We start from the raw sequence: 13862 nt of genomic DNA on the forward strand, positions 1-13862 counted from the left end.
CCCTGGACGCTCAAGGAAGATGTACTGGATGCTGTTGTGCAAAGATGCTGTTGTTTCTTGTCCTCTTTCCTTCTACAGAGTTAAGTGAACCTGGTGCCAAGTGACAGCCTATTGGATCCTGTGAGTGTGATGGTCAGGTAAAGCCCAAGACTGCTTCTGGTGACCGTCCATGCGGAGTAGATGCAACCCCAGATCGCAGGGTATGTCTCTATTCAAATTTAATAGATAATGGGGGAAAAATACTTTTCAGGATACTCATGACAATTTAGACTCCCACCAACTGGTGGGGTCTTAGCAACCAACACTTCATAAGAGTTCTCACCATTCCTTCTTTCCCCAGCACTTGGTATTTTTGGACACTAATTTTTGAAAATCTGGTGAGTGTGTAATGATACCTCCTTATGGCTTTCATTTGCCTTTCTCTGAATACTGATGAGTAATAATTCTTCCATTCATTGGACATCTGAATTTCTTACTTGGTGATGTGCCCACTCAAGTCCTTTGACTGTTTTTATTTCTTTAATTTTTTATTTTTTTAATTAATTAATTTATTTTTGGCTGCATTGGGTCTTTGTTGCTGTACTTTCTCTAGTTGCGGTGAGCGGGGGTTACTCTTCGTTGAAGAGCACAGGCTCTAGGTGGGTGGGCTTCAGTAGCTGTGGCACGCGGGCTTCAGTAGTTGTGGCTCGCGGGCTTAGTTGCTCTGCAGCATGTGGCATCTTCCTGGACCAGGGCTCAAACCCGCGTCCCCTGCATTGGTAGGAGGATTCTTAACCACTGTGCCACCTAGGAAGCCTTCCTTTGACTGTTTTTAAATTGAGCTGACTCTTTAATGATTTGTAAGAGATCCTTATATGTCCTTGACGCTAGGTTCTTTGTCAGCTACGTCTTACAAATAACCTTCAGTACTGTGACTTAGTCTGCACACTCTTTATGGTTCTTTTGATGAACAGGAGTTACTAATTTTAAAGTCATGGAATGTATCAATCTTTTCCCTTAAAAGTAGAGATTTCTGTAACTTAAGAAATGTTCTGCACTTTCACACATTTAGACCTTTGATTCATCTGGAATTAGTTTTGGGGACAGTGAGAGGTAAGTGTCTGGTTTCATCTTACAGTATGGATATCCAATTTTCACAGCACCATTATTAGAATCCTCCTTTTCCCATTTCTTGAAGTCAAATATCAAGTGTCCACATATGCATAGGTCTCATCCCCGTCTCTCTGTTCTGTCCCATTATCCCACTTGATTAGCCCTGCATCAATTATAAGAGATTTATTTATTTATGTCGCATCGTGCTGCATGTGGGATCTTAGTTCCCCAACCAGGGATCGAACCCGTGCCCCCTGCATTGGGAGCATGGAGTCTTAACCACCGGACCGCCAGGGAAGTCCCATAAGACCTTTATAATAAATCTTGATAACCGATAGAGCAAATCCTTCCATATTGTTCTTCTTTTAAGTAAATTTTAGTCATCTTGTTCATTGCACTTCTCTATAAACCTTAGAATCTCTTTATCAATTCCATCCATTAAAAATAAAAACTTTCAGTGTTTTGTAGGGATTACACTGATTCTATAAATCAATTTGGAGACCTGACATTTTACAACACTAACTCTTCCAATCCATGAATATGGTATATTTCTACATTTATTAAATTCTTCTTCAATATCCCTCAATAAACTTTTACAATTTACTCTATCGAGGTCTTGCACACTTTTGTTAGATTTCTTCCTAGGTACTTCTTTTGGCTATTATAAATTTGTCTTTTCTTCTTCTATTTTCTAATAGTTATTGCTAACACAGGGAAATATTAATTTTGTATCCAGCCACATTGTTAAAATACCTTGTTAAGAATACCTTGTTAGGGCTTCCCTGGTGGTGCAGCGGTTGAGAGTCCGCCTGCCGATGCAGGGGACATGGGTTCATGCCCTGGTCCGGGAAGATCCCACATGCCACAGAGCAGCTGGGCCCCTGAGCCATGGCCGCTGAGCCTGCGTGTCCGGAGCCTGTGCTCCGCAACGGGAGAGGCCACAAAAGTGAGAGGGCCACGTACCGCAAAAAAAAAAAAAAAAAAAAAAAAAAGAATACCTTGTTAAAATACCTTGTCTCTTAGTACGTTGAAGTTACAAGACACAGTCTGACTTCCAATGTTTCTTTTGAGAAATCAGTTGTCAGTCTAACTGTGGCTCCTTTGAAAGTAATGCCTTTTAACAATTTTCTGGCTGCTTGTATATTTTGGAAATTTCCATATGTCCTGCATAAGCGTGGCTTTTTTGTTCATCCTGTTTTGGACTCTAAGGCATCCTTGAATCTGTGGATTCATTCTTTCATTGGTTCTGGAAAGTTCTCAGATATTATCCTGTCACACATTACCTCTGTCCCGTTCTCTTTCTGTTCTTCTGAAACTTTTATTAGACAACTGTTAAACCTTCTCACTAGATCTGCAATTGTCTTGACCACCCTTCCACATTTCTCATCTTTTTGTCTCTCTGTGTGAGATTCTGGGTGATTTCTTTGGAACACATTCTTTCTTCAGTTTTTTGGGGGGTTTTTGGGGTTTTTGTGGCTGCATTGGGTCTTCGTTGCTGCGCGCGGGCTTTCTCTAGTTGTAGCGAGTGGGGGCTACTCTTCGTTGCGGTGCGCGGGCTTCTCATTGCAGTGGCCGCTCTTGCTGTGGAGCATGGGCTCTAGCATGCGGGCTTCAGTAGTTGCAGCATGCGTGCTCAGTAGTCGTGGCGCACAGACATGTGGGATCTTCCCAGACCAGGGCTTGAACCCACGTCCCCTGCATTGGCAGGCGGATTCTTAACCACTGCGCCACCAGGGAAGCCCCTTTCTTTGGCTTTTATTTGGCTTATTGTCTATCTCCCCAGTAGAATGTAAACTACATGAGAGCAGATTCCTGTCTGTTTTATTCACTACTGTGTCTTCAACACCTAGAACAGCACCTGGCACTTAGTAGACACTCAACAAATACTTGTTGAATGAATGACTATCACCAGACAACTACATCCTTTCTTGAGCTCATGAGGAACTTTACAGAGCTCTATTCAGAGGACCCACCTGACCTACAGTTCTCCATAATCCAGTTTCTTAGGGCAAAGGAATCTATGGAGTCAAGATAATAAGATCATCCCGGTTGGACCTGTCTCTGGTGAGTTCCCATGAAAGACTAAGGAAAGCCAGCTCCGGCAGCCAACACACTACACACATGTACTACCATGAAACAGCCAAAATTTTGAGGTGTGTAAATCAGACAGAATTCAGCTTCCAAAAGGCAGCTCAGGGTGACATTGAGAGCTGAACAAACGGACTGATTGAAAGTCAAATGTAATAAAACTATAGAACATGTAGTAGACGGAAAAATGCCCCTCACCCTCCTGCCCAGACGTCCACATCCAAATCCCTGGAACTTGTGAATATGTCACTTGAAGTGGCAAAAAGGACTGTATCTGTGTGTTTATGAACTGTGTCACAATGAATCGTGGTCCTAAAAACTGAAAAGAACACAGGCCTAGAAAAGTCACATTGTTTGCAGGGCCAAATAACAAGGTCTTGAAGCAAATAGGAAAAATCTGTCTAGGGAATTCCCTGGCAGTCCAGTGGTTAGGACTCCGTGCTTCCACTGCAGGGGGCAAGGGTTCAATCTCTGGTCAGGGAACTAAGGTCCCACATGCCACACGGCACGGCCAGGAAAAAAAAAATCTGTCTAGACTCTGCTGAGTTACCCACATCCTCTTTTTGCAGATAAAGAAACTACGGCCCAGAGAGGTGAAGACTTGCCCATGGTCACATAGCGCTGATGTGCCAGGACCAGGATTCTAATGCAGGTTTCACTGACTCCAGAAGGTGAATCTTTCCCCCTTAACCACCTTTTTTGAAGGTGTGGGGCTGTACTAAGCACTAAATACTCATATTCCTACCGGAGCCTGAACACAACTCCCCCAGGGAGATGCTTTCAATAACCCCATTTTTCAGATGAGGAAGGGAAGGCTCAAAGAGGTTATGACACACGCTCCTAAGTAAGATCCACCAGGTCTGGTCTCAGAACCCACCTGCCTGTCCAGGGCTCTGGTCTGCTCCTGCAGCTCCTTGACCTCAGCCTGCGCCCGGACCCGGCACTTGAGCAGGTGACCCATGTTTTCCAGCTTCTTGCTGTCCTGCAGCCGCGTGACGTGGCTCTGGGCAATGCTGATCTGGACCTGCAGTTTGTCCCGCACCCCCTCCAGGCGCTGGATCTCCTCACTGCCCAGGCAGGGAAGTGGAGGGGAAGCCAGAAAGGGGCAGAGCTCGGCCTCACTAAAGTCCAGACACACTGGGCCTTCCCTCCCCCGTCAGCCCCAGGAGGAGACCAGCACCCACCTCCTCAACAGCCCCGCCCCAGCTCCAGGGCCCCAGGTGCTTGGCTCACAGTTGCTTGTTGATGCGCTGGTGGACCTCCTTGCTGTAGGCTCGCCTTTCACCCTCCATCACTTTGCATTGCCGCTGCAGTCTGCTCAGCTCCCAATCCACTGAGGTGGGACCAGGCCAGGGAGGGACTCCATAGGAATCCAGGTTCCAGCCCCTCCCTCCCCAGCACCTAGGAATTCTGGCTCCCTGAGGGTCTCACAAACTTCAACTGAACTGCAGACCCAGTTCCCAACACCACTCTAGGGCTGCACCTCAGTTCCTGTATCCCTCAAGCTCCCTCATCCCTTCACACTTCCTGTACCCCAAGCCGACCTTCGCATTTTTCCCCTAAACCCACTCCTACCCGGGGCTTGGGCACACATGTTTCCCCACTAGAGGGCACTCCTCGGAGGACTCACAGTCCTCAGGGACCAGAAGCACAGGACCTGGAACTTGGGAAAGCTGAGGACAGGTGCCAAGACCCCCGGGGCACCACTGCTGTTCCCTCCCTCCCCTTCAGCCCACTGCCCAGCCTTCCTCAGCCCCACCTCCCGCCTCCTCGCTCTCAGCCCATCCCCCTGGCTCAGGCCTCATCCTCCCCTTTCTGGACCGTCACGCCATCACCCCAGCCTCCTCCCTAACCTCCTGGCCTCCCCTCACAGCTCCAGAGGTCTTTCTATACCTAGAGCTGTCACAGGCCTCCCTGGCGCGCCAGCATCTCCAGGACAAAGTCCCAGTTCTTCACCCTGGTGTTCAAGGGCCCACAGACCCGACCCTACCCACCTCTCCGGTCTCGTCCACTAGCTCCCCATCTCTCACGGCCCAGTGGTTCTCAACCAGGAGCAATTGTGCCCCCTTAAAGACATATGGCCATGTCTAAAGACACTTTTGATGGTATGGTGCTGGGGCAGGTTGGGGGGTGCTACTGACATGAAGTGGGTAGAGGCCAGGGATGCACTGAGCATCCTCCAACACACAGGACAGTCCCCCGGATAGCAGGGAATGATCTGACATCTGACCCCAAGGGTCAACAATGTGGAGACTGAGAAAGCTTGCTCTAGTCATATGCTGTTCTCTCTGCGGAAACACTCTTCCCTTCCTTCTCCTGTTGGTAATTCCTGAGAGAAGTTCTGGGCCCCGCTCAAACTTCTGCAGTAAGTCTTCCCGGCCGTTCCACTCCCCAGGCTTGGCCCGCCCATCTGCCCGGCTCCACCTCCATTCTGGAGCCTGTGCGTTTCCCCACCAGAGGGCGCTCCCGAAGTCCCTCCCTGTCCCCAGTGCCTGTTGCACAGGACCTGAAACATGGGAAAACCGGGAAAAGAATGAATGAAATAAAGAATGTATGAATTACCCGTTCCCTCCAGGAAGGCCTCGCTTCCATGCTCGGAACGAGCGCTCCCAGCAGAGAGTCCTAAAGGCATCTTGGCCAAAGAGGGTGGGGCTCCTGTAGGGGTGGGACAGGACCCCTTCAGACGGCGAGCAGGAGAGGGCTATAGGAGGAGGGCGGGCGATGAACAGCGAGGGGCTAGGAATTGGAAGAGAGTGACCCCAGAACTAGCTCTGGCCTTTCTTTGAGTCTCAATTTCTCCAGTGGGTTGGAGTGGGACATCTCTAGGGTCTCTTCCCATGCCTCTCCCGACCTCCCACCTCTCACATTCTCTGTCTTGCGTCGCGGCTCTGACTCTGGCGGGGGGTCTTCTAGGCTCTCGGTATCTCCGAGGCGGGGCTGTTTGCGGAGGGGGCACAGAGAAGGGGAAAATCCCCCAACCCCGTCGGCTCAGGGGAGTGAGGCCTGGTCCCTACCTGCTGGGCTGGAGTGCCTGACATGTCCTGGATGCTCCAAGCTCACTGTTGTGGTCTGGTTACTGGGGAGATGAGGGGCCAATGAGGCCTGAGGACAGCAGCCGGGGAGGGACCAAGGCCACCGAAGAAAGCCGTGGGAGGGGAGACTGGGGAGGAGAGGCCGAGGAGGCCACGAGACCTGCGGGGAGCTCGGGTGCTATGAGCAGATGAGTTAGGGGAGCCCTGCGAGGGGCGGGGCTAGAAGGCTGCGATGGGCGCGGCTTCGGGGTCCTGCCAGGGGCGGGACCTGTGGGGGCGGGACTGTAGGCCTTGTGAGGGACAGGGTTGGGAGGGCCTGTGAGGGCGGGACTGTAGCCCTTGCGAGGGGCGGAGCTGTAGAGGACGACGAAGGGCGGGACTGAAAAGGCCTCTGAGGAGAGGGACTGGGTGGGCCTGAGGGGCGGGGCTTCAGGGGAGGGCAGAGCTGCCGGGGCCGGAGAGGGTTGGGGCTGGCGAACCTCAGCAGGGAGTCAGAAACCCGTCCAGGCCGGGGCTTCGGAGCCTTGAGAGGGGAGGGGGAAGGATACCTGTAGAGGGCGGGGCTGAGGGCATTGTGAGGGGTGGGGCTTCGAGGGCTGAAAGGGGCGTGGCTGGAAGAACACGGGAGGGGTCTGGTGGGAGGGCGCCGGAAGAGCGCGGATTCCCAAGATTTGTGGCGGGGGTGGGGGACGACTAACTCGGAGGCACTCAGGCTCAGAGATCCTGGGGAAGGAGGTCGAGATGGTCTATTTGGGGAGCACAGGGTTGTGAGGGCTGGGCTGTGTTTCCAGGAGGGAGAGAGAGTAGCTAAAAGAGCCTGTGGAGGCAGGGCTGGGAGGGAAACGTCTGAAAGGCTTTGGAACTGGGCCAAGGTCCTTCGGGACGGGGCGTGAGAGATGCGTGTCTTAAGCTGATTAAGACCACGTTATTTTGAGGATTCATCAGCAGGCACGCGGTGCCGATGCCGGAAATTGTGAGGGGGGAGGAGCGCTCACCGCCGCCTCAGGTCCTCGAAGCGGCTGACTACGCATGCGCGGCCAACGGCCTCGGGAGAGGCAGCCAAAAACCCACAGCCGCTTTAGAGGTCCGCGCACTGAGAGGCGGAAGTGGGCGGGGCCTAGGGCGCTCCGTGCCGCGCCTGCTTTCCGGCCACGCCCCCATGGCGGCGCCCCTAGCCCCGCAGGGCACGCCCTGTTGACGGCCTGTTGCCCCCTTGACGACAGGCGGCTTACCCCGTGGGCCTCTACAGAGCGGGCTGGCAGTAGGCACCGCTCCATGCAGGCTGGGTGTGCCCGATGCCTGCGGTTTCCTGTAGGAGGAAGCGGTCCGCGGGCGCTCAGCTCGTAGCTTTGGAGGCCCCGGAGGGGGAGATCCCCCCACCGCCCTCGGGTCCCCTGATTCTCCCCCTTCTATAGGGCCCTAGCATGGGGGACCCCCTGCCCCGAACACCCCCGGGGTGCCCAACTCTGGCGCTGATTCCGCTCTGGGAGCTTGATTCAGAGTCCTAGCCTCCTGTTCCCCACCTCCCCCCCTCAAATTCCATCTCCCTAGACCCTAGTCCCCAGACTCCTCCCAGGACCCAGGTCCAGTCCCCTTGCCTCCTTGAAGAGCATACGATCTCAGTCCCTCATTGTTCCCCCAGTGACCCAGGCTTTCTAACTTACCTGGGGAACTGATTTCAGACCTCCAGTCTCTTGTCCTTCTCAAAGATGTAAACTGCAACTTCTTTATTCCCCACCCCCAGGAACCTTCATTTTGTACCCCCAACTTTGTAGTCTTGGGACCCAATGGACCCAAGATTTTGCCCCTTCCCCAAATCCTAGAGACCTTGATCTTGGGTCTCCCAGTACTGAATCCACTCAGGGCCCCAGTGTCTGGTATGACAAGCACATAACAACAGTGCTTACTTGGTGCCAGGCACTCCTCTAAGAACTGCTCCATGATGTATTTACTATTATTATTTCGATTTTACAGATAAAGAAACTGTGGCATAAAGAGATTAGTAACTTGCCCCAAATCACAGCTAATGAGTAAAGCAGTTTCAATTTGAATCCAGCCAGCATATCTCTATAGAGTCTGTGCTATTGTGATTTCCAGGTGTCCCGAGTACCCACCCAGTCACTGAACTGCCCTTCCCTCACCCCCTCAGGGAGCCCAGATGACCAGCCATTCTCCCTTCCTCTAGCTCTGGCCCAATCAGATACCCAGACATCCCATCGTTCAGTTCCCTTCCCTTGTACTGACCCAGGATTTCAGTTCTCCAGCTCTTAATTCCATATTCCAGATATCTGGTTCCCTGTCCCTCATTTTTCACCAAGCACCCAACCCTGCCAAGAGACTCAGGTACTTAGTGGTGATCACCCCCCACCGTAATTCAGTAACCCAAGAATTAAATAACAATGATAACAATAATAGTTGACATTAAGTCCCTGGTACTGCACTTCTGTTTAAAACCCTCCACTGGTTTCCAACTGCACTTAGAATAAAATCCAAACTCCTCCTCTAGGCTTCAAGGGCCCTCTTTGATTTCCCTTCCTACCACTCTCTCTCGTTCCCTATGTTCTGGCCACACTGGCCCTTCTGTCTTCTTCTCAAACAACCTGAACTTGTTCTCAAAGGCCTGTGCACGTCCTCTCCCTGCCCCGCATTCAGATGACTCCCGTCTGCAAGTCTCAGCTCAGATGTCACCTCCTCAGAGAGGCCTGGCCAGATCACCCTTTTAAAGTAGCCTCCCATCATTAGCAGTCTATTTTATTTCCTTCAAAGCCTTTATCACTATCTGAAATCTATCTTCTTCACGATGTTTTGTCTTTATCGTCCCTCTCCCTCAACTAGAAGGGAAACTCCATAAGAGCAGCAGGGCTCCCATCTGTTTTCTTCATTATTAACTCCTGGTTCATAATAGATGTCCAATGAATGTTTGATGAGGAAAGGAATAAACATGTTAGGTGTGTTAGTGTACTGGTATTACCTTATTCGTTTAGAATAAGTATCAGAATTATTATCAGTATTAGTATATTGTCAGTATTATGAGTAGTATTGTACCCACCTCATAGATTAGGAAACTGAGGCTCAGAGAGTTGAAATAATTGGTCAAGGTCCCCCGGGCAGGAAACAGTAGCCCTGGGTTCTTAACTTCCACCTCCTGCCCCCTTCTGGAGTTCCACACTTCCTCATATCCCATCCCCTGACCCCGACCATGGTGCCAACGCCACCAGCCCTCACCTCACTCCACGCTGCAGGAATCTGGCCTCATCCCTCAGTCTCCCATCCCTCTGAGGATTCATTCCTAAGCCCCATCAAGGAAAGCAGACATCAGTCTCAGGACCAGTCCCAGAGCAGAGGCCTGAGAATCAAATCCTCCCACCCCTGATGCTTGCCCCACCTGAGGGCCCCAGCTCTGTTCCCTTCCTGCCAAGGACGCATCATCTCAACCGCAGGAGGGAGCCCCAGAAGATGCCTGTCTGGGGGCCGTGGGTGGGGGCCCAGAGAATGAGGAATCCGAGTGCCTGGGCCCTCCCTCTGGCTGCAGACCTCAGCTGGGTGTGGTGAGGGTGGGTATAAAAGGGTCAGTATATATTGAGAGGAGCAGAGAAAGAGAAACCAGGAGAGTGAGGAGAGAGAGGAGGAAGGAGGTACAGACAGTGAGGACAGGACCGAGAGAGACGAGAGGCAGAAGGAGAGAGAGAGGGAGAGAGGGAGACGGGGAGAGAAAGAGAGTTCCGGGATTGGAGGGGAGAAGGAGGGAGAGAGCAAGAGGGGAGAGGGAGGGAGGGAGGGAGAAAGGCGGTGAGAGGCGGGGGCCTCGACAGGGTGGAAGGAGGGAGGAGAAGGGCGGGGCACGGAGGCCCAAGCGAGGGACCAGACTCAACTCTGACTTTTTCCGCCGCGCTCGGTAAGTTTCCAATCCGTTATTCAGACTGGGATTCTTTCTTTACCTGGGTGTGCAGCAGTTTGGAAAGGAGACCCCCAGCTTGGGAGAAGCTTGGAAATCCTGGTAATTTAAGAAGTGATCTCTTTGCACTTGGGGTGGAGACTTGGGAAGGGGTGGAGCCCGGCAAAGTTTGAGGGTTCCCAACAGAGCCTCCCCACCCGAAAACTTCCTGCCGTTTTTTTCCTGTGTCTGTCCACTCCCCCCGAGGACCCTGAGGTCAGGGCTTCTCGTGAGAACAAGCAGAGTCTGGGGACCCTTCAGCCACCTCCCCTCACCCCTCTCCCGCCCTTTCTGGACACTTGAAGGGTCATGGGAAGCTGGCTCCTCCTTCTTGGGCCTCTCCCCACTCCCAACACGGATCTTGCCCACTTTCCCTACAAGGTGTCTAGTAGACACTAGTCTGGCAGCAGGGTGGGGTGCGGACATCATGGGCATAGCCAGGGGCTGGGGTTTCCCTGGTGTTTGGGAGGCAAGGGGGCGAGATGAGTCACCGACCAGATGACTCACCGGGTCCCCCTTCCTCCCCCCACCCCAGGAGAGGAGTGGGGTGACTCAAGTATGCCTGATTCTGGGGGCAGACCCCAGCTTCTGATGAATCTGAACAGGCGGCAATATGAATTTTCAGAACCTGGCCCATAGGTGCCCAGGGACAGGGCTCTGAGGAGATGGGGGCCACATTGCTAGTCTTACTCATTCCCGACCCGAGAGTCCATCCCTGGCCCCCTGCAGGCCCTGGGGAATTCAGGAGTCCGGGCCCCGGGCCCCCAGCCCCCTCCTCCTTCAGACCCAGGAGTCTGGAGCCCAGCCTCCTCCTCTCTCAGACCGGGAGTCCGGGGCTCCTAGCCCCCTTTTCCATTAGACCTGGGAGTCTGGACTCAGCCCCCTTCTCCACCAGAATTCAGACATGTCCCCCGCCCCTGTGCCAACCTCTTGACGTGATGGTCTCCTGACGTCCCCACCCAGGCTTCCAGCGCAGCCATGTCACTCCTCCTGCTGGTGGTCTCTGCCCTTCACATCCTCATTCTCATCCTGCTTTTCGTGGCCACTCTGGACAAGGTAAGCTTACTTGGAGTAGGAGCCTCCCGCTCTCCTGCAGACTCCTGCCACGCCCCTCCGCTAGTCACTCTGGCCCCGCCCCCTTTCCCTAGCACTCACCCTTCTGAGCTCTGCCTCCACCCTACGTGCCTCGCCCCGGCCCCACTTTCCTACTAAATCCATGCTTTCCCATGGCACCTTGCCCTTTTCCTAACCCTTCCTAGTCTCCCTAACTTTGTCCTTGTTCCTCTGTCCATCCCAGTCCTGGTGGGCCCTCCCCGGGAAGGAGTCCCTGAATCTCTGGTACGACTGCACATGGAACAGTGACAACAAAACGTGGGCCTGCAGTAATGTCAGCGAGAATGGTGAGGGGTGAGGGGCATTGGAAACTGGTCTGCAAAAGGGAGGGGTAACCCCAAGTATCCTCCCGGGACCAAGGATTGGGAACCCCCCAAGGTTTGAGTGGGCGGGTCTGGGTCCCCATGCTGAGTGACCGAAGCTGATGTATGATGACCCATCTATCTGGATGGTAGGGGGAAGTATGCTCATATTCTAAAGAGGATGGGCTAAAAGCCCCACTCCCTGTGATTCAGAAGGAATGGAGGCCACATGCTCTAGGTTTAAAGAAAGGGGGAAAAACTCCCAAGATCCTGAGAAGACATGATTATGTTTCCAAAGTTCTAAGGAGACAGGTGTTCTGAAGGGGTGGCTGGGAACAATCTTTCCAAGTTCCAATGGGGTGGACCACATTACGTTTCTAAAGAGGTGAGGCTGAATCCTTCTAAGGTTCTAAAGAAGTGGGGCCAGGTGCATCTGAGTTCTAAAGGGGCGGAGCTGCATCCATAGAAATTTTGAAGTCAAGGTGAAAGATTAAATGCTTTTTGCCTAAGAGCAAGTAAGAATTTTTGCTCTCCTTCTATACAACATTGTACTGCAGGTAGCCAAAGCAACAAGGCAAGAAAAAGAAATAAAAGGCATAAAGATGGGAAAGGAAGAAGTAAAAATGTCTTGATTCCCAGTGAACATCTTTATATAGAAAATCCTAAAGAATCTGCAAACAACTTCTAGAACTGATAAGGGAATTTAGGAAAGTTACAGGAATTGAGGTCGATATAAGTGATACTACTAAGTATCTAAGGTTATATGTCTCTAAATGGAAGAAGGGTTGGTGGGGGCAATGACGAGCAAGCAGGTGGAGCTGGAACTCTGGACCTGCTGTGACTTCCACCTCTGTCTCCTATTGCAGGCTGGCTGAAGGCGGTACAGGTCCTCATGGTGCTTTCCCTCATCCTCTGCTGTCTGTCCTTCATCCTGTTCATGTTCCAGCTCTACACCATGCGGCGAGGAGGGCTCTTCTATGCCACTGGCCTCTGCCAGCTTTGCACCAGTGAGCACTGTTCCCTGGGAATTAAAGGGAAGGGAGGAGGTCTGTGAGGATGTGTGTGTGGGGTGGGGGGGAGGAGCTGAGAATGGACATCTGATGAATGAAAACAATTCTCAACAACCCAAAGACCACCTGAGCTTCCTCCCTTGGCTACCTCTCTGCCCCAGGGACTTAGGGGAGTTGTAGTTTTCAGTGACTTGGTGGTTTGTGGTGTGCAGCTCTGAGTTATGGGGGAACTGGCACTTAGGGCTTCAAGGAGCCAGGGCTGGGGAAGGGGGTGTGGACAAATAATTTAGATCCCAGGGATGAAGGGGTGCCAGCAGGGATAGGTAGCTAATTAATACGCCAGGAGAGAACTCTGAATCATAATAGTAGTGGTTTTATAATGTCAGCCAGCTGCTGTTTCCTACTATGTATCAGACACTTCAGGGAGTTTTATGTACTTTTCAGTTTTTTGACTTCAGGTGCAAAGGACTAAGTTAATCATAGTCATCAGTTTGGGGGAACATTATCTTTCTAGGTTCCCTCTCGTTCTATTAATTCACTATCTGTGCGCTTGGCTTGTAGAAGGGTGCTCAAAAGTATTCCTTGAATGGATGGATGGATGAGTAGGTATTTTCGTCCCATTTAACGGATGAGTAAGGGGGGCCCGAAAAAATTAACTAAATTGCCCGAGGCCAGTCTGCAGTGGCCCCGAGGCACGGCTCTGGGGGAGGGAACCACAACTCCCAGCAGGCAGCGGTGCTGCGCACTCGCCCTCCCGCGGCTTCTTTGGCCCGTGGGTTGTTGGGAAATGCAGTCTTCTTGTGCGGGTCCTGCGTGACGCGTGGTTCCCATCTCCCCACAGGCGTGGCGGTGTTTACCGGGGCGCTGATCTACGCCATTCACGCCGAGGAGATCCTGGCGGAGCGCCCATCAGGGGGCAGCTTCGGTTACTGCTTCGCCCTGGCCTGGGTGGCCTTCCCCCTCGCCCTGGCCAGCGGCATCATCTACATCCACTTGCGGAAGCGGGAGTGAGGGCCGCGCGTCCCCTCGTCTCCCCAGCCGGCTCCCGGCCCCTCCACCTCACCCCAAAGCCCCCACCCCGCCTCCAGAAAATAAAACCATTTAACCGCTCGTTCTCCCTTTGCCTCCTTCCTTCCTTCCATCTTCTGGGACCCAGGCTGCTCGTGCCTGATCTTTCCTGAGTGGGGACAGCCCCCATCAGCAGCAGCTTGGTCTTCAGAACGTCTAGCTCCAGGCCCCCATCTCTCTCTAACTTGGGATACAGGAGCCCGCGGTCCCAGCAGCCCTTCTT

The 13862-nt window shown here is 52.6% G+C and overlaps 2 protein-coding genes across 15 annotated transcripts in view; one reads left to right on the forward strand and one right to left on the reverse strand.

Moving 5' to 3' along the window:
* Positions 1-11187, reverse strand: part of ODAD1 (outer dynein arm docking complex subunit 1) — a 32838-nt gene extending 21651 nt beyond the window's left edge. For 2 of the 12 annotated variants that reach the window (XM_027080033.1, XM_027080044.1), the window contains exons 1-4: positions 6195-7127; positions 5743-5835; positions 4414-4513; positions 4058-4247 (exon numbers count right to left, since the gene is read on the reverse strand). In XM_027080033.1, the coding sequence (XP_026935834.1) occupies positions 4058-4247; positions 4414-4513; positions 5743-5812 (360 nt within the window). In that variant the 5' untranslated portion in view covers positions 5813-5835; positions 6195-7127. The other 10 variants (XM_027080035.1, XM_027080038.1, XM_027080036.1 and 7 more) reach the window with 10 other exon arrangements.
* On the forward strand, positions 9819-13685 carry EMP3 (epithelial membrane protein 3 (MAM blood group)). Of its 3 annotated transcripts, none has more exons than XM_027080048.1 (5): positions 9819-10107; positions 11042-11202; positions 11444-11546; positions 12428-12568; positions 13413-13685. In XM_027080048.1, the coding sequence occupies exons 2-5, from the start codon at positions 11125-11127 to the stop codon at positions 13580-13582; spliced, it is 492 nt and encodes a 163-aa protein (XP_026935849.1). In that variant the 5' UTR covers positions 9819-10107; positions 11042-11124; the 3' UTR covers positions 13583-13685. The 3 variants fall into 3 exon arrangements, with proteins under 3 accessions (XP_026935849.1, XP_026935847.1, XP_026935848.1); XM_027080046.1 differs by having other exon boundaries at positions 9987-10107; positions 11110-11202; XM_027080047.1 differs by lacking the exon at positions 9819-10107 and adding an exon at positions 10115-10209 and having other exon boundaries at positions 11110-11202.
* The last annotated feature ends 177 nt before the right edge of the window (positions 13686-13862 follow it).

The sequence above is a fragment of the Aethalodelphis obliquidens genome, unplaced genomic scaffold, assembly GCF_003676395.1.
Source record: "Aethalodelphis obliquidens isolate GAN/ISIS:26980383/991018 unplaced genomic scaffold, ASM367639v1 scaffold43, whole genome shotgun sequence".
NCBI lineage: Eukaryota > Metazoa > Chordata > Mammalia > Artiodactyla > Delphinidae > Aethalodelphis > Aethalodelphis obliquidens.

What these genes read in the sequence shown, in the direction of transcription:
- EMP3 (XM_027080048.1), top strand. Translation starts at nt 11,125, where the DNA reads ATGTCACTCCTCCTGCTGGTGGTCTCTGCCCTTCACATCCTCATTCTC. An exon ending in TCGTGGCCACTCTGGACAAG is followed by an intron (nt 11,203 to 11,443) that starts GTAAGCTTACTT and finishes TGTCCATCCCAG; the next exon opens with TCCTGGTGGGCCCTCCCCGG. An exon ending in CAGTAATGTCAGCGAGAATG is followed by an intron (nt 11,547 to 12,427) that starts GTGAGGGGTGAG and finishes CTCCTATTGCAG; the next exon opens with GCTGGCTGAAGGCGGTACAG.